This window comes from Alosa pseudoharengus, unplaced genomic scaffold (assembly GCF_046254945.1).
Source record: "Alosa pseudoharengus isolate Yale_2024_CS ecotype anadromous, Long Island Sound unplaced genomic scaffold, YU_APseudo_1.1 YU_APseudo_1.1_scf_10, whole genome shotgun sequence".
NCBI lineage: Eukaryota > Metazoa > Chordata > Actinopteri > Clupeiformes > Clupeidae > Alosa > Alosa pseudoharengus.
The window spans coordinates 26,537,613-26,563,523 of NW_027468565.1; the positions used below are offsets into that span (position 1 = coordinate 26,537,613).

General features: G+C 40.9%; 2 protein-coding genes across 4 annotated transcripts in view; one reads left to right on the forward strand and one right to left on the reverse strand.

Moving 5' to 3' along the window:
• The window catches only part of fads2 (fatty acid desaturase 2), a 30,418-nt gene extending 16,762 nt beyond the window's left edge, over positions 1-13,656 (forward strand). The window contains exons 6-13 of the mRNA XM_076269246.1: positions 837-962; positions 1,374-1,434; positions 1,543-1,619; positions 1,842-1,939; positions 2,469-2,565; positions 2,788-2,867; positions 3,155-3,280; positions 12,985-13,656. Coding sequence (XP_076125361.1) covers positions 837-962; positions 1,374-1,434; positions 1,543-1,619; positions 1,842-1,939; positions 2,469-2,565; positions 2,788-2,867; positions 3,155-3,280; positions 12,985-13,036 — 717 coding nt within the window. The 3' untranslated portion in view covers positions 13,037-13,656. The remainder of the gene's footprint in view (positions 1-836; positions 963-1,373; positions 1,435-1,542; positions 1,620-1,841; positions 1,940-2,468; positions 2,566-2,787; positions 2,868-3,154; positions 3,281-12,984) is intronic.
• A 1,610-nt stretch (positions 13,657-15,266) lies between these two features.
• eps8l2 (EPS8 signaling adaptor L2) overlaps positions 15,267-25,911 on the reverse strand; it is a 44,316-nt gene continuing 33,671 nt past the window's right edge. For all 3 annotated transcript variants that reach the window (XM_076301440.1, XM_076301432.1, XM_076301449.1), the window contains 11 exons: positions 25,676-25,764; positions 24,002-24,076; positions 23,700-23,848; positions 23,445-23,592; positions 23,286-23,320; positions 22,929-23,019; positions 22,590-22,721; positions 19,997-20,054; positions 19,001-19,193; positions 18,371-18,503; positions 15,267-15,981 (listed from right to left, as the gene is read on the reverse strand). In XM_076301440.1, coding sequence (XP_076157555.1) covers positions 15,907-15,981; positions 18,371-18,503; positions 19,001-19,193; positions 19,997-20,054; positions 22,590-22,721; positions 22,929-23,019; positions 23,286-23,320; positions 23,445-23,592; positions 23,700-23,848; positions 24,002-24,076; positions 25,676-25,764 — 1,178 coding nt within the window. In that variant the 3' untranslated portion in view covers positions 15,267-15,906. The remainder of the gene's footprint in view (positions 15,982-18,370; positions 18,504-19,000; positions 19,194-19,996; positions 20,055-22,589; positions 22,722-22,928; positions 23,020-23,285; positions 23,321-23,444; positions 23,593-23,699; positions 23,849-24,001; positions 24,077-25,675; positions 25,765-25,911) is intronic.

The following is a 25,911-nucleotide window of genomic DNA, read 5'->3' on the forward strand; positions in this document are numbered from 1 at the left end:
GACCTTTCTTACCTATTTGTAGTAAATTTTGCAGCCCCCCAATCTAAAGCGAGGACCATGTAGTCTATAGTTCCACAACCTTCTATCTCTCTACAGTATATACTATAACTATCTATCTAGCTTGGTCTAGCTATGAGAAATGCACCTTCAAAATTACTGCAGTGAGTAGGAATCGAACCCTGGTCTCCTAAGTAAAAGTGTGCATCGCTACCTGTTGAGCTACACTACTGCTCCTTTACAAATGATTAAAATGTTCATTTTGATGAACATTTTAATATATTATATATATTAAATATATTCCAATGTTCTATATCATACTAGCTATGCTTTTTACTAATATGTTTCAGATGGAAAAGTGGTGTTTAATTTCCATAATCTTTGTTCAGTGAACACATAAAACAGTTTGTCAGCAGATATCAGAAACATATTTGTAAAAAGCATAGTTAGTGTACAGTGTAAATATTATTCACGACATATCCGATTTAAAACAGATTTATATTATTAAACGGATATGTAGTGAATAATATTTACAGTGCAGAAAGAGGAAATGTACTCATTCTACTGAAATTCTTTTTCACTGATTATTAAATCAGATATGCTGTGAATAATATTTACAGTGCAGAAAGAGGAAATGTACTCATTCTACTGAAATTCTTTTTCACTGATTATTAAATCAGATATGCTGTGAATAATATTTACAGTGCAGTATCAGGGTTTCTGTGTGCTGATGAGGGTGCCTGTTTGAAGTTTGTTTGAAGTTGTGTCTGTGTGTGTGTGTGTGCATGTGTGCGAATGTGTGTTTATGTATGGATGTGTGCATGTGTCCATGTCTCCAGGGAGCCTCGGCGAACTGGTGGAACCACAGGCATTTCCAGCACCACGCCAAGCCCAACATCTTCAGCAAAGACCCAGACGTGAACATGCTGCATGCCTTTGTGCTGGGAGATACCCAGCCGGTCGAGGTACCACATTTCCCTATGAGACTGGTGCCATTAATATGAACTCTCAGTTCTCCTGATTATAGCATCTCCCTATGAGACTGGTGCCAGTTCACCTGATTACATCTGCATTTGAGACTGGTGCCAGGTCACCTGATAACAGGCATTCAACCTACTGATGGTACATTGTACATGCTGTTGTATCCTGCATGTATCCTGTGTAATGTATCCCTTACCAATAGCACGAGCAACTGAACACCTTTCATGGTTATCTGAAATTGTCAATTGAAGTTCATCAGTTCATCTCATAGTTGAATTATCTGAACCATCAACATTCTTAGAATGTGAATAATAATTGTGAATGAATGTACAAGTTCTCATATATATCTAACCCTTTCTTCATTATTTTCTCTCTTTCTCTCTCTCTCTCTCTAGTACGGTATAAAGAAGCTGAAGTACCTGCCTTATAACCATCAGCACCAGTACTTCTTCCTAAGTAAGACTGTCTTCACGTTGGCCCTTTCTAATAGTCCATTTGAAACTTTTCCAGAATGTGTGATGAAGTCACAACTTTGTTTGTTTGTTTGTTTGTTCCACTCCACAGTTGGCCCTCCTCTCCTCATCCCTGTGTATTTCCACATTCAGATCATGACCACAATGTTCTTCAGGAGGGACTGGGTGGTGAGTGTCCAGTGCATGTTCCACAGAGAACCGTAAAGAACCCATGATACCATCTAAAATTTCCCTTGAGATGAATAAAGTATCTATCTATCTATCTATCTATCTACTTACTACAATAGATCTCTTGGTTCTTCTCTCCCTCCCCCTATCTTCTTTTCTCTCCCCCTCTCTTCTTTTCTCTCCCCCCCTCTTCTTTTCTCTCCCCCTCTCCCCCTTTCCCAGGACATGGCTTGGTCCATGACATACTACATGCGTTATTTCCTGTGCTTTGTGCCGTTCTATGGTTTCTTGGGCTCCATTGCTCTCATCAGCTTTGTCAGGTGAGTGATGCCACAATGAACAAACATTATCTCCTCCTGGTAATCCTGCTGTTAAAGATGCAATGAGGAAATGAGTCCAACAAATAACCCAGTCCATTTGACTGTCAAGCGTTAACTGATTACTAAGCCATTTTGTAGTTTTTGATTTGAGTGAAGATTCCCCAATAACCTCTATTTCCCAGAATCCCCTATATCCCATGTCCAATCATGAAAGACATCTAGACACTTATGATTCAGTTCTATTTTGGTTGGCGCTGCTCAGCAAAATCCATTGTTAATTGAAGGCTTGTCAGTTGTGTCGCCGTTGATGTGCGTGGGCAAGTGACAGAAAGTGTCCACTCACTCTGCCTATTATGTGCCTATCAGCGGAGCACTTTTGAAGTTCCACTGAGAACCACTGGTTATCCCTTGTCTGACTTGTGTGTTTGACTCTGTGCGGTTCTGTCCCACTGCAGGTTCCTAGAGAACCACTGGTTATGCCCTTGTCTGACGTGTATGTTCGGTTATGTGCGGTTCTGTCCCACTGCAGGTTCCTGGAGAGCCACTGGTTTGTATGGGTCACTCAGATGAACCACATTCCCATGGACATCGACCACGAGAAGCACCAGGACTGGATCACCATGCAGGTGTGTTCACCTGAGACCTTGACGTCATGGTGGATCTGGAGAAGAAGCTTTTTTTAACAGCTTAAACTTTTTCTAACATCTGTCTTTATGATCATCTTCATCATTTTCCTTCAATTTTTTAGACTACAGGGTTAAAACTGTAATAAAGCATTTGACGTTAAATGACAATGACAGAATTCTGATTGTGTACTGGAGGATTTGCTCTCCCTTGTATTATAACAGTTGAAGGCGACCTGCAACGTTGAGCAGTCCTTCTTCAACGACTGGTTCACCGGCCACCTCAACTTCCAGATCGAGCACCAGTAAGAGGCTTTGGGTCACTGTGACTCAACACCCATCAGTTCAACACACTTTACTAGGATGCACTAATAGTTTGACAAATTGAATGTGGCTTATGTGCCATCTTAAGGAAAAAGTCCTAGTGTGTGTTGTAAAATAATGAAGCATGGTGGAGTTATTTGTGTGACTTACTGTAACGTATGTGCATATGTGTGTGTAAAATCATGAGGCAGGTGGAGTTACTTAGACTTACTGTAACTTATGTGCAAGATAAAATGCAAGTTCCATTTGTAAACTCTGTCCCCACAAGTCTCTTCCCCACGATGCCTCGGCACAACTACTGGCTGGCTGCCCCATCGGTGAAAGCCCTGTGTGAGAAACATGGGATCCCATATGAGGTGAAGACTCTGTGGCGCGGCCTAGTGGACGTTGTGAGGTAAGACAGCAGACAGTCAGTGATTCGCAAATAAAAGGTCCTGCCCATTCCAACTTGAGAGAAGTCAGTAGGACTTCCCACTATCTGTGGGACTGATGCCGAGACAGATTCCCTAGTTGTAATTAAGCACTAACCCCTATCAGTCGTGTGTATGTCTGTGGAAGTCTGTCTTCCTGCTGTTGGTGGGTTACAGTGTTGTATAAAGTACTAGAAGGCAATACTTGAGTAAAAGTACAAGTATCGTACTAGAAAAAGACTTTGTTAGAAGTGAAAGTTACCTTTTAGAATATTACTTAAGTAAAAGTCTTAAAGTATCTGATATATACTGTACTTAAGTATCAAAAGTAATTTTCTGATATTTAATGTACTTAAGTATTTGAAGTAAAAGTAAAAAGCAAGCGGTTTTATTTTGAACTTTTATTGTGAACTTTATTTTGGCTTTCTTATAATAAAGCATATTCAGGGTTCCCATATCTTCTTAATCTCACTCATCAAATCAAAATCACATTATTTTCTAGGACTTTTAGGCACAATTCTCAAATGTCCCTTTTGTATGAACTTCAGGTAAAAATGAAAAATAAATAATTTTGTTGCCAGAATTCAGTGCCTCGGAGTTTCAGGCCCAAGACCGGCCCACGTTTTCCATAGTGGTGGAAATTGGATAAACTAAGCAACATTTCAGCTCTTACTATCCTGTAGTTTGTACCATGGTTCAACAAATGTGTAAATTATATAATAATTCACTTCAACTAAGAAGTTAACAAAAAATATTCCACTATTCCACAAGTTAACAAAAACAGAAACAGTGTTTCCCACAGAATTGGATTCAATTTGTGGCGGTAGCTGACTTTGACAGGGGGGTATTAAGATTTTCTTGGTAGTGTATAGGTCTAATTGAGTGCCTGTCGCTTTAGGACGTTTGAAGGAACCCTTGCAATTGTAACACAGTTGAAAGGCTGCTGATGTGTGGATGCAATTCATAACGTTTTCTACATAGTTAAAATAAAGGTTCGTACTTTTCTTTGGGACAAGCACTTTTGAATTTTGGAAAACACTTTTCCATTTACATCGGGATTTTGCAAACATTCAGTGTCCGAGTCAATAAAATGAGCCCTTTAATGAAATTGACAAGCAGCTGTAAGTAGGCTAAGCATGCTAAATTCGACATCCAAACAGTATTCTAACGTTAGCTTTGAGATACTGCTTGATTTCATAACTTAACTTAGTTTAGTCTCTTCAATATAGCCTACTATGTTGTGATAAGATCTGCGAGCAGTGAGCAGAGTTCACTTCAATGCAGCAATTTTGAACAAATTTGCGCAGCATGGTCACGATGCTAAGCGGATTTAATAGCAATTTAGCCAGACGTCTTCTATGCAATGCTTCTATGTGGCAACAACAATCCTTCAACAATCGTGAATATTTTGTTAAATGCACATGCAGAGGAGTGGCAGCGGGCTACAAGAGAGAGCAAGGCGGGGCAAGGAAAGGCTGTGTGCGTAAAAAAAAAAAGCAGCTCAATGGCAATGCAAGGATTTGACCTTATATTTAATTTAAATTAAATTAAATTAAACTAAACATAGAAAATTAATCTGTGGCGGCCGATTTTATTTTGTCAATGTATGGGAAACACTGAGAAAGAAAGAAAGAAAGCCTTTTAAATGTAGCTTATCACATGCTTCCACAAAGAGGCATATTAAACTAATGTTTAGGTTACATGTTTGCATGGGTAGGCTATATTGTTGTTTGGTGATTTAGCCTACTCCTTTACTAAACCCTCTTTTGAGCAAACAAGGCATATAAGTTTATCATGCCGGGTAATTGCTCTTTCTTACATTAAATAACTTTAATTTATCCTCTCTACTTGTCCCTGTAATCATGGCCTCCTCATCACTAATTTCGGGCTCATCATTTTCAGTGGTCGACTGGTTGATCTGCTGCTCAGTCTCTCCTGGCCTCTTTCTACCATCAATCCTTCCTGACGCTTGTGTCTACTGTAGGGCCGGCTCGGCTATCCGTATCTGAGAAAACTTTTTGGAAAAGACGGGCTATATGGACCCAACCAACTCTTTTTGGGAGGGGAGAACTCCCTCGCGTAGGCTATAACCCATACAGAGGCATTGCATTGGTGTCATGCACAGAATGCGGAACGTGTCCTACTTTAAGAAAAGATAGACTAACGTGACAAATATTTGTGCAATATGTTTTTCCTCGACCGGCCCAAAAGTGAAGCGGCCCACCGGGAATTCTCCCGATTACCCACCCGGGCCTGAATCAGTCTTACTCTTCTTGGACTGAAGACAAGTCCTGCGATGCTAAATAGCCTTTCACAGGCCGCTGAGGCAGGTAGCGGAGTGTTCAGCTTCACAGAAAGCTGCCAATGTACAGAAACATTTCTTGCAAATACGGCCACGGGTGTATGACGTTATCTTCACCACCCTGTTCACCAAGTTCACCACTATCGTCGGGGTGGTCGTCTATGATAACGGGAGGTCCTCCAGTAGGTGCTCGTGCTTCCATGGCGGTTTCAGTTGTGCAGTGATTCGCCAAACCTCCCTTATTGCAGTCGCACACATTTCTTCTAATCAGGGGCGCAGCTACCCATTTTTTGAGGGGTATGCAACAACAATATTGCCCTCCCCCCCTCAAAAAAAAAAAAAAACAAGTAAAGCAAAACAAAAGGCCAATAATTTACATTACTGTGCATTAGTGTGTAAAAAAATAATATATATATATTTTAAAGAAATGCTGCCAATTTGATGTTTAACTTGATGAAGTATTGATAAATGGTGCATTTTCACTTTAACTCATTGAATGCCAAGCTGTTTTCGGAAGGTTTGTCCTAGAGTGCCAGCAATCTAGACCATTGTTGATGATTTTTGTACAGCCACAGCATATTCTGTGTTATAGCTATGAACACATACAATGGCTCGTTTGAAGGTGAGACTTTAAGCTCTCAGTGGCAGCAAACCGTGTATTTCTACACGCCTCTGTTCCTGAGAAATCCCAAGCTAAAGTGGCTAGTTTTCATCAAAATTGCTGTTTTTTTTCTAGAAATGGAGATATAACGTCTTTCATGAAATATGAAGTGTTGCCTGTAAAGTTTCCGGGAAGTGACCTGGCAAGACTGCCACCTAGTGATAGACCCACGAAAATGGCCTGGTTTTGAGCTGACGTGCATGCGTCACTGATTCAACCCAAAGCGGCAACCGAGTTATGATAAAATGTCCAGATTGTGCGTTTTCATGAGTTTTCGATCGTCATATATTTCATTTCCATTCATCACAGAGTTCCCAAAATCACATATAAGGTGTGTTAGAGTGTCTAGTTTCGTAATAAAAAAAAAGCTAAAAACTTAATATTACGTTTTTGGCACTCAACGCATGGGAAGGGCACTCAATGAGTTAAGAGAGTCTAAACGGTTCTCATAACGTCATTTTGCCAGCTATTGCTCATAAAAGATAAGGCTGATAGGACTACTACGCCTTGTTTGTTTGCGCCACATTGACAACACAACATTAAATTATTACAAGGAGCCTTCATTGTTAGGATATGGAAACATGTAATGAGTTGTTGCTAGCGTGACATTTCTGTTTGCAGTTTGCCATTAAAAGTGCAGTATGAGCATGGTAGCCACCTATCTGAATGGAATAGGCTATGTTTCAATCGGCATTTGCTTAACAAACTGTAGTTAGTCTGTTATCATGAATATTTGCAAGCCTCCAAGCATAGACATCATCTCTTTAAATCCTACCTGTTGGCTTTCACCGTCCACTTATTTAACTGCTGTCGCATCCCTTGACATGCCATCTCCTTTTCCCTCTTTCTTTCTATATTTTTAGCCGCCGACAGCTTTTTTTGCTGTATCCATCTTTTTCCATAGACGGCAACTCACTACTTGCCTAGGCCTACCTGCTCGCTCATCGCTCACGGCGCCCCCACTCCCTCTTCTATGTCAAAAATCTATGATTGAATCTTATGAGAGAGGGCGCCTACTCTAGCCTGTTAGTCCCCTAAAATGTTATATATAACATTGAAAATGTTGAAATGATTTAGAAACGCACAGCAGTAGCTACATATAGAAAATACCAAATATATATATATATATATTACTGCTGTTAAACGATTAAAACGATTTTAATCATGATTAATCGCTGAATTCCTATAGTTAATCACGATTAATCACATATTTTATCGCATGATTAAAATTCTATTATTTTGTATTTCTGAACTTTCCGGGAGTCCATGTTAACAATATAAAGCAATAATTGTGTATTCAAATGAAAGCAAAGCAAGTTACTTCATTAACTTAACTTTAAGTAGGTCTATTTGATTATTTCAAATCAAATTTCAAAAGATGTGCAGCAGACCTGAGGCAACACAATATATTATTCAGAAATATAGCTAATAAAGGGCATAACAAACATAAAATACTATATTCATTATCTTTGAGTTCAGTTGAAAATAAGGAACTTTTCGACATGAGTGCACTGCCATTTTATAGGCCTACAGTCTATGGTGCACTGTCACTTGCCACACACATCAGCGCCGACATTTTTAACACGCAAACACTGGATGAACAATGGATTTTATGGAGCGGCGTCGACCAAATATAACTGAATCGTGATTTACACGGCGGCAAAGTGCGATGCTGGTGTGCAGAGTTGTATTAAAAAAGAATGGAATCTAATGTACAGTAAATGAATGTCGAAAGCAGAGTGCATCGCACTCATGTCGACATCGGTGTCCACAGCAATTTAAAACACCATTCAGCTGACCGGGAGTTCAGAACTGTGTTTATTGTAGGCTACGAATCTACTCTTAGGCCGGCTCGTAAGCCCAAACAAGTGTGTGCAGCATGTCTTTACGTAGCCTACTAAAGGTGCATCATCATAAAGATAGGTTACATTTAATCTGCATCACGCCCCATTTAGCGGAAAACAAGTTAACATACATATATCATTGATTCTAATGGGAAAGACAGATAGCCTAATCACACCTTGACGTTACATCTAGCTATTAATTTACAGGCCATTCAATAATTTTACTAACACGGCAGTTATGTGTTTGTAACTTACTCATGTCGAAACGATGTAGGCTACATTACAACCAGTGACGGACTGGGATTAAAAAACGGCCCTGGCATTTTCACCAATCAGCGGCCCACACGGGGACGCGCATGCACACGCGTGCACGTGCCCGCAACACACAGATATAACTTCACATGCACAGACATAACACGTTTGTAGCCCCATTGGTGATGAACTCTAACTTTAATATGCATAAAGACTGAACCAAGAACATGGATATATCAATGCACAACTCCAAAAAAATGAATGCAATATGAAATATGAAAATGAAAAAAGAATAGCCTAGAATACATGGATTTCTATGCAACGTCACGAAAACATGTAATGCGTGCGCAAGAGGCAGAAAGCACCATAGAACAGCATAGAGCAGTGCTCTCCATGAAAATAATAAAATGAGTTTTTGTGCTGAAAACTTCACCAATTCGAAATCACGATGGTCAGAGAATGTTCAATATGTTCAATATCCATGTAGAATTGGGTTGTCGTTGCCTATGAGACCACGGTGAAGTTAAATGTAGTTTCAGTTTGCCTATGAGTTCAAATAATAGGCGAGTGCAGATGCATGTAGGCTATACTCTGATAGTCACACACAGGCTTTAGTGAAGCAAGGTTTAGTGGAATCCCTGTGTTCCCTTCGCAAAATCATATGCATGTCTTCGCCAAAAATGACAAAATACGATGTTAATGCAAATGAACGGCAAACTGAAGTATAGCCTGAAATGAGATTTTTATCATTGAGACAACAGGGGTACAAAAATTCCGATTGTAGCTTACAGCAGCCGACTATTTAGGTCAAGTTTATAACGTTGTGGACGGCCACCAAGCGTCTTCTGCCCCACGGCTGCGCGCGAATGTAGTTTTGTTGGTACATGTAAATGGGAAACCCATGTATAGATCATCAGAGCAGCCGCTCCACAAACGTGTCTTAATGAACATCATGCAGTTAACAAGGTGCGAAGGAGCTTGCTCTTCTTCGCAACCCTGTCTATCACGCCATCAGCATCCAAGTTCATTAGGACCTCTTTCTCTGTAGCCATCAGCATAAAGGCCTCCAAATTATCCTGTGACAATCGTATCCTTAGGCGATTCTTGATGAATTTAAGAGTGGAAAAACTCCGTTTGCATGCCACTTGAGTACATGACAGTGTTAGTAGGAATTCATATGCTTACCATATAGTTGTAGGCACAGGTAAAGAGGTTTAACTGCTGGAGAAGGAAATAGCAACAGATTGCACAATTCTTGCTCACCAGGTTTATTTCTGTATCTTCCTATATCTCCGGGGCATCATCAAAGTCCGACACTTTGACTGTATACTCGTTTAGAGGAGACTTTTTCAGACTGTCCCAGTGCATGGGATGTGTCAATTCCGACTGTAGATTTTCAACCGTAGCACCTTCACTGAATTTAAGCAGACATTCTCTTGTGTTTCGAAGTGCATTTGGGGGCAGTTTATTAGCTTTTATAAGGGGAAAATTCCGAGGATCAAGGCATGCTAGATCGGCATACAATCCCCCGTGCTGAAGGAAGTAGACGCATTCGGTTTTGAAATTCCCAGAAGTCATTGCTTCATGTAGCCTAACTTTTGTAAATCAATAATAAAATAAAAGATACAGGCATATTTATTGTATTCCAATTTCAAACAATGCACGTTTTAATCATTTGATTGAATAAGGTTACAAAAGAATGTGGACTGATGTAGGCCTAAATATTAAGGGTCACCATGACTGTAGTATACAGACGCATATCTGGTATAAATACTGATCAGTTAGCCTACCCACTATGAAGGAGGAAAAGGAAGTTAAAGATAAATGGCTGATTCGAAGCCATTTTACACTATTAATGCTTGATACTGGATCGAGAAATAATGTGAAACCGATGAATGGGCCGCGCAGCTCCGTAATTGGCCGGCCCAAACGGCCCACGAGAGGCCGCGGCCCTTCTGGCATCTGCCCAAATGCCAGACCGTCCAGTCCGTCACTGAACCCATTCAGCAAGTACTAGCTACACTTACCATATCCCATGTAAAACGGTTAGCTTGCTAGCTAGCTAACTGTGGAACTTCAGTGTAACAGGCATAGCCAATTATCTCACCTAGTTGTAGGAAAAAGGCTACGTTCATATTACAAGTGATAGAATGAATGTGTGACTTATGTTTAGTTGATGTTATGACATGTAAAGTTAAGCTTGCCGAACTTAGTTATAGTCAGCCACGGGCAGTTTGACTGTGCCTACATTTGTGATACTCCTGTTAGTAGGCTAAACTGGAAAGAGCAAAAAATAGGAACATAATGGTCACATTAATCCCATAAACACACAGATAACTCTTACACCAACCTTATTTTGTGCCTTTTATTTACGTTTGTTTCAAGATTTAGTAAGTATAACCCCTTTTCGCTCCCCACTTCCAAACAGCTCCCTTGCCCCTAAAAGGGGGCGTGTACATGCAGCACGGTCTAGCCAAATATTGTTAAGGCGGAGCAAGATACTTCGTTGTAGTTCATGTCTATGGGCGCAAAATGGGGATCGAATCCTGTCTGCATAAAGAGGCGTGTCGATGACGTATTGATGAGCGAACGTTGCAACCAGCCAACAGCAGCGGCATAAATAACCGGCGCACACCTGATATAAAGTCGATTTTCTCCAGACTGGAATGCTCAAAAATGCTAAAAATGTACCTGAAATATTCAGAAGGGTTTGAGGATCATGAAAACGTGCCCAAAATTCACATTCTTAACTCTAGAACCAAGACCTTAGCATATGTGGTAAAATTCTGAGCTATGCCCATAGACTTCAATGGAGCAGTCGCTGCCTCTGCTCTGCATAAAGGGGGATTTTGACCCCCCCTCGTGCGATCCGGGTTCCCGGAAGTGGCTCCTGATGAAATATCTTGCTCCGCCTTAACAATCTTTGGTCTAGCTAGATCCAGTGTGGTGTTGTAGTTGTTCTAACGTTACTAGTTGTTGCAACAGCTTGTGAAAAAACTACAAAGTTTGTTACACCAAAAAGAACGTTAATCTCGCGATAAAAAAATTGACGCCGTTAAAATAGGTTTACGTTAACGCCGTTAATAACGCGTTTAACTGACAGCACTAATATATATATTATTTTTATTTTTTTTATCATCGCTTTGGCGCCCCCATGGTGCTGCGCCTCTATGCGCCGCATATAGCGCATACCCACTTTTTGCGCCACTGCTTCTAATTTCATGTTTTAGTAGCGAGTAACGAAGATGCTTAGTGGAAATATAACGGAGTAAAAGTATACATTTTATCTAGTAAATGTAGTGGAGTAAAAGTGAAAGTTGACATAAATTTAAATAGCGTAAAGTACAGATACGTGAAATTTCTACTTAAGTACAGTAACAAAGTGTTTGTACTCCGTTACATTACAACACTGGTGGGTTACCTGTCTGGGATTCTGTGGCGTGGCCTAGTGGACGTTGTGAGGTATGACCGCATTAGTCATTTTCATTGAATCTAGGGCTGTGCAGTTGTCACAGTGGCAATTAGCCTAGAAATCTAGACGCGCCCCTAGCGGCAGCAAATTACATAGGATGCTAATTTAACGGCATGATTTTGTGATCAGAGACCGGGCGCATTGTTTAAAAGGCTTGTTCTTATGTTGTTCTTCTTCTTTATCAGTCATGGGTGTGTTTTGGGTGAAACATCCTTTAAACCAATGAGAGTGACATTTGTCATTCCATTTAACAGCAAGCAGTGCAACATCAAATAGCACGTCGGAATTTTGACAGTCAGCACATTTGAAGGAATCTGCTTGCATGCAAGACTGTGTATGCAACACAGGGATTCCACTAAACCTTGCTTCACTAAAGCCTGTGTGTGACTATCAGAGTATAGCCTACATGCATCTGCACTCGCCTATTATTTGAACTCATAGGCAAACTGAAACTACATTTAACTTCACCGTGGTCTCATAGGCAACGACAACCCAATTCTACAGTTCTTTACTTTCACTATTGACTGACAAGGGTTTACAATTGAAAACATAGCCTGAAAAAACACTTACCCCAATAATGTTGGAATGACTGAATAATAATCTTAAGGATATTTATCCTGAAGACAAGTTGTTTGGGACTGGTTGCGAAGGGTGACCGTATGTCTTCAGGTGTGTGACATCAGCTGGGTGACATCTTGTGACAGTGCGTCTTCAGCTGTGCTTTATATGTAGCACGTTTCACTTTAGACCAGGTTTTTCTTGGTCAGTGACGTAAAGCTTTTTTGAGGGTGTGCCAGACCACACCTTACAGGAGAAGTGGTAGAAGAGGAAGTAGAGGGGGAGTGTCTTTGACACTTCTTTGGTAGTAGTTTGCTGGTTGGCGCCATCTTGAAATAACAGATCTTGTGTGTTTTTGATGGAAATATAATTTTGAAATTTAAAAACATGCGAGATCTGTGTTGTAGTCACTTCATTTCAAGATGGCGCCAACCAGCAAAGCATACCCTGGATTTCCCTTTTAATTCATGTGACTGTAACTGTGTTTGTGAACACCCTGAGCAGTTCCTTGAGCTCTAAATGTGTTTTCATGTTTGAGTTTTGTCTCTGCCCCCCCCCCCCCCCCCCCCCCCCCGCCTCTCTCTCTCTCTCTCTCTCAGCTCCCTGAAGAAGTCTGGTGATCTTTGGCTGGATGCATACCTGCACAAGTGACCTCCATCCTCTCCACTTCCACAGATATCGACCCCTCAACAGACACGGCTCCAAGATGCTCCTCCAATCATACACATTTCTGACTGACACAATAAGATAGTACATGATAGTACATGATTGTGCTTGATTTATTGATTGTGCTTGATTACTTCTTTGTGTGATAACTTAGTGTTCAATGATATACTATGAAATTCTCTAAAATACACAGAGAGGAATTAACCTGGGTTCTGACGGAATGACTTTATAATCTTAAAGTGACAGTAGGGATCATGTTTGGCCATCACTGAAGTTTCATCTAAATCGAACTAAGCCAGCTAAACCAGACAATCAAACACATAGACTGGTTATTTCATCTCCATTTGATCAGGAATCACACACACACACAAACTTGTTATCTAATCTCCATTCTATAAGGAATCCGTACCTTACAGGTTCTCCTTGTTGATAAGTTTAGGTATCACATTGTTTTCTTTGTGTTTGCTGTAATTGACTTTTATAAGTATTGACATAGCACAGAATGCTGAAAAAGATTGATGCTGTAATCATTGTATTTTGTAGCCTGCTTCTGAGGCTGTCCTATCTGCTCAGACATCAGGAAGAATAAAGATACTAAGTACTGGCCCTGTGGGTTTTTTCATTAACATGTTACATAGAACACACATACACATGCTGAATGCCGTGAATGATCATTCATTTTTTTGTGCATTTTTTCTCATTTGTGCATTTTTTCCCATACCATCACATTTTATTGGCGTTATGGATGTTACAAAAAATTTAATTTTCCATGGAATTGCCCATATATATATATATATATATATATATATATATATATATATATACACACACACACACTCACACATATAACATATACTGACAATACATATCAGAGTATTATTATACATATACTGTATACCGGTATATGGTTATGGAATTTGGCTGATGTCCAAAGCGACTTACAAATAAAAACAATATAATAGTTCAAATTATAGTGAAGTTTAAAAAAAAAATTTGGTAAGACTACATTAAGGAGTTTAGCATTAAGAAACAATAATGTCAATGCAATATCAATGATCAACAGCCTAATGAAAATAAACAAATACTATAATATACAAACCATAACTCATAAGAACTGCTTAATTAACTAGTACATATACAGTATACACACACACACATGTACTTACAATACATCAGAGACCAAAACGCAATGACCAGATTTACTGAGTAGTAAAATGTGTTGAATGTACAGCAGTTTTTAGACTTTTTCAACAGCTTAAACTTTTTCTAACATCTGTCTTCATAGGTACAAAAACACCCTTATTCAATTTTGCAAATACATGTATGACTTCTATAATATAGATTATGTTAGAAATATTTATGAAACATTTATACAATATATAATAATGAATGGCATGGATCAAATTAGCACCCAGCATAATACACAGAAAAATGCAACCATTAATTCAGCATTTCAGATACGGGTAAGTATAACGAGACCTGTAGCATGAATACTATTGTATTACTGTTGGAGCATACACACACAGTACCACAGACAGTCAGGTCCTGAAATGTGTGTGTCTTGGGGCATGGTGTATTGAGCAGTGAGGTGAGAAGTGTGTGTGTGTGTTGTGTCCAGGACAACATGTTTGTTAAATCAGCTCCTGAGTGTCTGGTGGTCCAGGGAAGTTGGGTGAAACAGACAAATACTGCACTTTTAACTCCACTACATTTATTAATATGAGCATGAAGTAGCCTACTCAGTACTTTTAAGCACATTTGAAGTGATTCTTCAAATGCAATAATGTGATAGTGGTTTGTTATTGATGGTGTGGTAGTGATGGTATTGGCAGCAAAATGTTTTAGATTTGTGATCAGAGATTAAAGTGTATTATTGCATCCATTTTAATAGTTGCAAAGTTATGAAAATAGATCATGAATATTACATAATATCTTTAAAAGCAACTACTTCAACTCAAATAAAATTTTCACTGAGCAACGTTAATTTGTAAGGAGTAATATTTGACAAGGTGTATCTATACTTTGACCTTTGTCCACTTTTGCCTGTGTCCAGGACGACATGTTTGTACAAATCAGTTCCTGATGAGAGTCTGGGGGTCCAGAGCAGTTTGGTGAGATGAATTGAATTGTATTGATGTATTCACACACACACACACACACAGAGGCGCAGAGAGAGAATCTGAATTCCATCTGAATGATTTATTTTGATATGACAACGATGATAATCAGCACCTGGGGCAAACAGAACCTTAACGTACATATATATATATATATATACAAAAACAACAACATTCTTTACAAGAAAATACTTTTACAAACAGAGACTGCTATTTACCATTATTCATTACGCAAGATATGTGTAGAGGAATCCTATAGGGGAAGCACAAAAGCTATTTATACTCTTATAGTATACTCTCATACACACACACACACACACACACACACACACACACACACACACACACACACACACACACACTGACACACAAACATACACAAACACAAACACACCCCTCTCTAAAATCCTATCTAGCCACATAGTACAAAGGGCAAAAATCAGGAGAAATCTCCGTCATAGAGTGAACAAAAGCAGGCGCCAGCGGTAGGAAAACAATGAAACCCTGTATCTACTGCGTCCATAGATCTCCATATATATCTATATACAATTACAAAAGCGTAGCGACATCATGTGGGGTCTTCATATCAGTGAGATATACAGTATGAGATTCTGTCAGACGGCTGGAGCACACAGGCTGATGGGAACTGGAGTTCTGGACTGCTGAGCACAGAGGCTGATGGGAACTGAAGTAAGGACTGCTGAGCGTGGGAGCTGGAGATGGGCGCACTGAGCACGCTCATTTGTCGCTGGAGTCAATCTGCCGCTGTCGTCTCTGCATAATCTCCTCTAGCTCTGTGGAGCCAATACTTTTCTGTCAAGGAAGACAAGAAGACCACATTACCCAGCAGCCCAAGGACAGGCACAGGGCAAGATGGCTGTATCTTATAGAAGACTACAATACAGATGACCATCTCTTACAGAAGACTACATTACAGATTGCCGTCTCATACAACAAACTACATTACAGATTGTCATCTCTTACAGAAAACTACATTACAGATGGCTGTCTCTTACAGAAGACTACATTACAGATGGCTGTCTCTTACAACAAACTACATTAAAGATGGCCATCTCTTACAAAAAACTAATGCCCTGTTCTATTTGTCTTTCAAGTCATTTTCCGAGCTGTTTTTGGTTCAAACTTGCAAAGGAAACGCCCAGGGTACGCCCTCTGAAGTCCAAATACGACTCGTCAACTCAGTCTAACCCAGAGTATTACGAGTTTGAATTTTCAAGATGGCTGCGCCCATTACCAGTAAATGTGAGCCTTATATGCTCTGTTTATTAGCAGTTCTGTTGGATTTGTGTCACATTAAATAAGTATAAGTAAAAGTATATATACTCTTTTGATCCCGTGAGGGAAATTTGGTCTCTGCATTTATCCCAATCTGTGAAACACACTCAGCACACAGTGAACTGAAGCACACACTAATCCCGGCGCAGTGAGCTGCCTGCTACAACAGCGGCGCTCGGGGAGCAGTGAGGGGTTAGGTGCCTTGCTCAAGGGCACTTCAGCCATTCCTACTGGTCGGGGTTCGAACCGGCAACCCTCCGGTTACAAGTCCGAAGCGCTAACCAGTAGGACACGGCTGCCCACCAAATCATAGAAACAACAGTGTCCAACCTGTATCTGTCGCTATGATGCTATGACGTTTGTTTAGGTAAAACACTGTGTAATGCTTCGTTACAAACTAGCTAGTAACAACTGCTAACAATAGCCAAATGCTAACACACGGTAGCGCAGCTAGTTGACAAACAGAAAGCAAACAGCTCGTATGACGAGCTACGAGCTAAAACACAAATCGAACGCGGCATAAATTACAGATGGCCATCTCTTACAGTAGAGATTTTTTTTTGTTGTTTGTTCAAGTCATCTACCGAACTGTTTTCACCAGTTCAAAGGTTAAATTTGCAAAAGAAATTTCCAGGGAACGCCCTCTGAAGTTCTACCTCGACTCGTCAACTCGGTTGAACTCAGAGTAGCCTACTATGAGTTTGAATTTCAAGGATGGCTGCGCCCAGTAACAGTAAATGCAAGCCGTATATGTTCTGTGTATTAGCAGTTCTGTTGCATTTGTGTCACAATAATTCAGTCGTAGAAACAACAGTGTCCAACCTCTATCTGTCGCTATGTTCCTATGACGTTTGTTTGGGTAAAACACTGTAATGCTTTGTCACAAACTGGCTACCCAGTTAGCAAGGGGCTGGCGGACCACTGTCGGCCCACTCGGGGGAGATCTGGCGGGCCGCTGGCATTTTGGTCATCGGTTCTTTGGCAGTCCGCTGGCGGGTCAAATTGCCCAATATTTTGCCACTATTGGTCTAAAATCTTTTTTTTTATTTGTTCAGTTATACTCCATATATCATTTTATTAACTTTTCTTAATATTCATGACAAGTTAAATTTAGAGAGATGGTGGTCCAACGGCGGACCACAAGTGGCACACCACCGGCGGCATACCACCAGCTGTCCGCTATCTGCCAATCTGATTTTGCTATCTGGGTAGTCACAACTGCTAACAATAGCCAATTGCTAACAAATGGTAGCGCATTTTGTTGACAAATAAAACAAAAAACAGCCCATATTTTTAACACTGACATAATGTCACTGACTAACTCTGAGTTTGGAGAAAACGAACGCAGCATAAAGATTTGGGGCAGCCGTTTGAACCCCAACCAGTAGGAACGGCTGAAGAGCCCTTGAGCAAGGCACCTAACCCCTCACTGCTCCCCGAGCGCCGCTGTAGCAGGCAGCTCACTGTGTCGGGATTAGTGTGTGCTTGTGTTCACTGTGAGCTGAGTGTGTTTCACTAATTCATGGATTGGGATAAGACAGAGACCAAATTTCCCTCCCGGGATCAAAAGGGTATATATACTTATATATATATAGATGATCGTCTCTTTCAGACGAATACATTAGAGATGGCCTACTCTTACAGCAAACTACATTACCCATCCATTGATACAGTATAAACAGATGTGTGGGTGTGTAAGTGGGAGCTTGCATGTGCGTGTGTATGGGTGAAAGCATGCATGTGTGTGCGTGTATGAGTCTGTGTGTTTGTGTGTATGTATGTATTCACATGTATGTGTGTTCAATTTTAGTTGCATGCTGTAATATGTGTGTACATCTGATGTTAAGGTATTTTTGTCTTGTCTTTGTTTTGTGTGTGTGTGTGTGTGTGTGTGCATCTGTCTCACCTCCAGCTGTGCCTTCTGTACGGTGATCTGGCTGAAGACGCGGGAGCCCTCCTCCCCACACACAGCCTTCAGCTCCTCTTTGTTCAGAGAGAAGAGCTGAGCACCCGTCAGAATACCTAAACAGTCCACCGTACTGTACACGCACACACACACACACACACACACGCACACACACACACACGCACGCACACACACACACACATACAAACTCACACGCACACACGCACGCACGCACACACGCACACACATACACACTCACACGCGCACACATACACACTCACACGCACACACACGCACACACACACACACACGCACACACACACACAAAGATAAAAATACCTTAACATCAGATGTACACATATTACAGCATGCAACTAAAATTGAACACACATACATACACACACACATATATGCACACACACACACATACACACACACACACACACACACACACATAAGGGCATGAACACAGTGATTGCTCAAATTTATACATTTAATTTCATACAAACATGTGTTTAAGTACCATTAAATACTACAAAACAAATACACACACACACACACACGCACGCACCCACGCACGCATGCACACACACACACACACATACACACACGCTGCGTGTGGACACTCACGGCTTGGAGAACTTCTTAGCCTGGAGCCAAGTTGACACCTGGGCGGCGGTGGAGTCGAAGCTGATGGGGGGGCAGTTGGCCACTGGGGAGCGCTCAACGTGGAAGTTGCGCTGGGGCTGCTGGCTCTGGAGCTTACTGCTGGTGATGCGCTTCAAGAGCTCCTCGTTCACCTCATCCATCTGCTGGTTATAAACTGGGAGAGGGGGAGAAAATATGATTTGATATTTATTATTATTTAATAAATCAAGTGTTAATGGTATGACCTGATATGTATTATTATTTGATATAATCAAGTGTTGATGTGGTATGACCTAATATATATTATTTTTTGATAAAATCAAGTGTTGATGTGGTATGACCTGATATTTATTATTATTTGATAAAATCAAGTGTTGATGTGGTATGACCTGATATTTATTATTATTTAGTAAAATCTAGTGTTGATGTGGTATGATTTTATATTTATTATAATTTGATAAAATCAAGTGTTGATGCGGTAATTTGACAGGTGCGCTTTTCTGATGCCACTTTGACTTTTTTTTTTATTTTTTAAAATCTAATAGAAGAGACAGAAGGACAGAACAGACAGGAATACAGCGCACGCGAGAGAGAGAGAGAGAGAGAGAGAGAGAGAGAGAGAGAGAGAGAGAGAGTGAACATGAATGCTGGTGATGGACAGACCAGCTTTCCTCTCAGACATATATAAGAGAATGAGGGAGAAATGTGACAAAAAGAGCACATGCCACAATGAAGGAGAGGACAGTTCACTTCAAGTCTGTTTTCAAGACATCTGCTGCATCTCTGAGGTGACACATACAGGAAAAGGCCTACTTTTACTCAGGGATGCACACAGACAGACACACACACACACACACACACAGACACACACACACACACACACACACACACACACACACACACACACACACACACATACACACACATACACATACACACAGCACAGTGAGTTTTGGAACTAGGGAAGACAAATCTCACCTTTCTCTCGTTGTAGGGACCCTGGTGGTGATGTTGCCTTATAAGGCTGTGGAAGAAACTGAAAGGAGACATGTATACAAGTCAGACCAGTAAAAAAGGATGTATGTGTGTATGTATTTATGTATGTATGTATGTACAGTATATATATGTATATATGTATGTATGTATGTACAGTATGTATGTTTGTATGTATGTATGTTTATGTATGTATGTATGTGTGTGTGTGTGTGTGTGCTGCTGATAATGAGCAATGTAGATATTGCATTAAAAATCAATTATTTTAGTCATTTACAACATTAAATCAGTCATTTACAACATTAATGATGAAAACAAGGACATTTCTAAGCTGAAACTTTTGAACAGTAGTGTACAGCTTTGAAAAAAATTGAGGCCGCTGCACATTTTTCTGATGTCATCCTACGGTTGCTGGGTGACATTCTAATGAGTTGACGGCAAATTTGCCGTGGTCTCTTAATTTTGAATATGACCATCAACTCATTTGAATGTCACTCAGTAACCATAGGATGACATCAGAAAATGTGCAGCAGTCTCCAGAGCTGTATGTATGTGTGTATGTATGTGTGTGTGTTTGTGTGTATGTACTGTATGTATGTATGTATCTATGTATGTATGTATGTATGTATGTATGTGTGTATGTATGTGTGTGTATGTGTATATATGTATGTGTGTGTGTGTGTGTGTGTGTATGTGTATGTATGTATGTGTGTGTGTGTATGTGTGTATGTACTGTATGTATGTATGTATGTGTGTGTGTGTGTATGTGTATGTATGTATGTATGTGTGTATGTATGTGTGTGTGTGTATGTGTACAGTATGTATGTATGTGTGTATGTATGTATGTGTGTGTGTGTGTGTGTATGTGTGTGTATGTGTATGTATGTATGTATGAATGTACGTACTACATAACGCCATAACATACTGGATGGGAGTTTGTGTGTATATATACACGTGTGTGTGTGTGTGTGTGTGTGTGTGTGTGTATGTGTATGTATGTATGTATGTGTGTATGTATGTGTGTGTGTGTATGTGTATGTATGTATGTGTGTATGTATGTGTGTGTGTGTGTGTATGTGTGTGTATGTGTATGTATGTATGCAGGGCCTGAAGTTAACTTTTTTGGCCACCAGCCACTGTGGCAGGTGAATTTTGAAATCCACCTGCCACAGTGGTTTTTTACCAGCCAAAATTATTTTGTGCCCAAAATAAAGGTGAACGACTCAGAAAATGCATAAGAATGGTTCTTGAACTTGTACAGAATACACATTACAGTACTCAAGTAAAAGTAAAAAAGTACTTTGTTAATAAATTACTCAAGTAGGCCTAACAAGTTACTTTTTTGTAGGCCTACATTTTTATATTTTTGATGGACCTTTAAAGGGATACAAAAGTATCCTTTATGCCTATTCTCCTCCTCTGTAGGCTAATCATATAGTGAAACATATTTTAAAAGCCCAATTCAAATATATTTTATTTAATATACTTTGTCATAGCCAGAATAAGCATTACGTGGCTATGGATCGAAAAGCAGTCTTCCAATACATTGCAGCTGATTCTTCTGCTTTGCATTGCTAGAAGTCTGGTTATAACTTCACCATACAGACAATGTAACCTAAAAACAATGGCTATATTATGGGTAGACCTATATTTAGGCTATAATAGTCTAGGCATATCCACTCGGGCAGAGCGACAGAGCAGGCTATCTTTTTTCTCAGCCGACCGTCTCATGTCATGTCCTGCAACATTGAGGCTACATAAATGAATGCTAGGCTTTTTCTAACTTGTATGCTCGATTTCCAGTGCATTTGATTTGCTTGTAAATTAAGTTGTAGGCCTACTTTCCTTGTCCAATGTGATTGTTGAACGATGCTGGCCAGAAATGAATATATGTGGAAGTTTCCGTGTCATGTCATAGCCTACCTCTAGTCTCGTTGCTACTCTGGCAGCCTCACCAGAAGATGCAGCAACTGTACGTCATTGTGTTAACTGAGCTGTTAGCTAGGCCAGGCATTACTTTTATAATCGTGGGCTAACGCATTCTGAAGCCCCGTTTCTTTTCTCCTGGGAGAGGTGCGCTTTTCCCTCTTCGAGATACTTTCTCCAATAAAAACTTATGTAAGGCAATTGAAATGTAGCGGAGTAAAAGAGTAGATTATTGGCTCAAAAATGTACTTGAGTAAGAGTAGAAGTAGGCTACCGTTTTGAAAAAGGAAAGTCGTTTGCCGTTCCTCGAAAAAAAAAATGTAATGCGTTAGGCTACTACCCACCCCTGCAAATGGGTTTGATCTCGCTTTCTCCGAGCCTACAAACGGCAATCTGGACAGTGCATCTCCTTGCTCAGTGTTGTGTTGTCTTATTGGCTACCCGCCAACGTGGCAGGTACATTGACAGTTTCACCCGCCAATCACAAAAGTTACCCGCATTTGGCGTGTGGGCGGGTGCCAATTTCATGCCCTGTATGTATGTATGAATGTACGTACTACATAACGCCATAACATACTGGATGGGAGTTTGTGTGTATATATACACGTGTGTGTGTGTGTGTGTGTGTGTGTGTGTGTGTGTGTGTGTGTACCTGGCTGTTAGATGATTCTGGATATCCATGTAGTTCCCCAGGCCCTACTACGTCCAACATGTTGTAGGACACGTAGCCTATCTGACCTCTACGATTCCTTAACTTCCACCACTGTTTATCATCCTCCAACACCTATAAAATGTGGTTACACACACGCACACACACACAAACACACACACAGGAATATAAACACACACACACACACGCAGGAATACAAACACACATACACATACTTTATTTTTATTCACACTTTTGAAGTCACTTTCTCGCCCTCTCCTTCTCTCTCACTCTTCCATGCTCCCCATTGCTCCCTCCCTTCCTCTCTCTATCCTGTCTTACCTCCAGAACCTCGCCCTCCATCACTGAGAGCTCGTTAGCATTGCGTGCCACAAAGCGGTAGCGAGTCTTCACATGTTTACGAGGAGCAGACCTGAGGGGAAACAATAGAATATGAGAGAAAACACACACACACACACACACACACACACATACACACACAGTACAAATACCCACAAATACACATATAAACACACTAGGCAGACACACAGATTACACACACATATCCACTGCAGGATGAGTGAATAAAAGGCACACGTGATACAGATCACACACACACACACAATCCCGTGCACACACACACACACACACACACACACACACACATACGTAGAAGTAGAAGAGAGAAGTCAACCATACCCGTTAGCAGCCTGGTAGGATGGCTGTCCAAACACCTGAAACAACACACACAGATCTGTCCTGTCAGCAGTGGGTGAGTGTGGACACCTGATGTACAGGTGACCAGGGGTTCAATGAGGAAGTTCAGAAATTACTATTTCCTGTTTGCATTGAGCTCACCTCATCTGACATCCTGCCAGGGCTGATGATGGGGAGAAGCCCCTCCGTCTCCCACGGCGACGTGCGGAAGACTTCTGTGGGCGGCTCCCAGCCGTTGCGGAACTTTGGAATGTAGAGCGGAGCACACTGGTCTATTGGCCAATCACATCTGACCAGGACCACAAACCAGGAGACAGTTATTAGCCCGGGCCTTCTGGATAAAATCAAATGTGTGTGTGAATCTGTGGCTTTGCATGTGTGTGTGTGTGTGTGTACCTAGGTTTTGTCCAACCCTCCCCCAGCAGCTCAAAGATGGTCATCTCCTTGGGTGTCAGGTGACCCCTGAGGAAGTCCACTGCGTCTCGGGACAGATGGGGAGAGATGACTGACTGGGCCAGCTCGGCATTGCCACACGTCTGCAGAATCTGGACACACACACACACACACACACATATAAATATACATATACAAACACACACACACACACACACACACACACACACACACACACACACACAGATAGTGTGCCACTGGACACACACAGTTATAAGGCAAAGTTATAAGTAAAAGGCTCTAACCAGCTCCAGTGGTCCAAAGAGGAAATGGATGAGCTCTGAAGCACTGGGGTTCTGGATGTGCTTCTTCAGTTTGGCCTGCAGAGGGCGACATCCACACAAACATAAACAGACACATATAAACACACAGCAGGTGGGGCTAGAGCACTCCCAGAGACCGGTCTTCAGGGTGGTCAGTCAGAGAACAGCACGCACGCACACACACACACACACACACACGCACAGTGGCGTCATGCCCATTGAAATTAAGGGGGCACGTGCCCCCTCTGATTTTTCCTCCCTGATATTTTTTTTTGATCATAACTTTGTTCCTATTATGCTCCATAATAAGCCAGAGCCTGTAACGACTCAAATGTATTCTTCTGGATGTGTAATAAATCGAAGGCTACCAAAATAGTTGAAGACCGATCAGCAGCCTTTTTCCTAGCAACTCACACGCACATTGAGCTCACAATGTTTTGCTTGTGTTGAACTGTTACAGTTAACTTTAGGCTACAGTTTGAACAGTTGAACAGTTACAGTTTCAATGGTGTTGAAGTGGTAAGTAGGCTAAGCAATAAAAAGTAGTGGAATTATTTGTGGTTGGAAATTTTGTGACCTGGAAATTTGACTTGGTGCTAAAAAGTTAGAACTAATGGATTTGATGGATTTGGCCGCGAATTCAGAAGCTACGTTAACGTTAGCCTACGTTGTGTCAGTGTAACGTAGGCTACTCACAAATATTTGGCTAACAGACATCTGCTGTTTTGTGTTGTAGGCTACGCGACAAAGTCTCCTGGTTCAATTGTTTCCAGTTTCATAGAAACGAGGGTGTTACTTTTGCAGTAACTACAAAATCCAACCAAGTATAGGCCAAGGCATCGCGTTGATGTTTCTCCACTTGTTCTTTTCACGTATCTGGCTAGCTATGTAGTGAAAATGGATAGGCTACCAGTTCAAAAGGAGGCCTACAGTTGTTTTATATAAATAGGATCGCTATGACCGTGATGTAGAGGGCAAGAAAATAATAGCTGTCTCTCATGTATCAGGTCAAAATTGCTCATGATTTGCAGGTAGCAACTTACAAATGAGGTAGCTATTGCTTGCCATAATGGTAATGAGAAATATATTACTAGGCCTAGTAAAGTTAGTGTTAACCTTACTCAGCACTGAAACCTGTCAAACTTCTTTCAAAGTCCTTCATCACATGAATTAAAATACAAATATTTTAATTTCTGAATTTCTGACCACAACGAAGTCAGACCTCAGCACCCCCCCCCCGAAAAAAAATCCTGATTGTGCCCCCCAAGAATTTTGGCTTGCATGACGCCCCTGCACACGTACACATACACACATAGGTACGCATGCACACACGTACACGCACACACATTGCATACACACGCACACACAGACGCATACGCACGCACGCATGCACACACTAGGGGACTCTCAGAGGGGCCAGTCCTCAGGGTGGTCAGTCTGATTTCTCAGCAGAGTCCCTGCTGCTGGGAAAATCAAATCCACTTCCTACAGCTTAGACTCATTACAGAAGAACTTAACAGTCACTGTTAACGCTTTACTTGCCACCAGAAACTATGAATGATTTACTAGACTAAGCAAGATGAAAAACAAATTAATTCGATTTGTGTGTGTGTGTGTGTGTGTGTGTGCATGTGTGGAGTGTGTGTGTGTGCTCACCAGAAGGTTGAAGGACAGTTTGAGTTTCTGCAGGCAGTCAATGAACTCCACCTGTGATGGAAGCTTCGCTCTCAAGGTCAGCATGCCCTCTGTGAGCAAGCAAACAAAACACACATTAACCAGAACCAGTGCTTGAACCAAATACGTGTGTATATTCATATGTGTGTGTGTGTGTGTGTGTACATGTAGGTGCCTGTTATGATTTGTGTGTGTGTGTGTGTGTGTTTGTGTGTGTG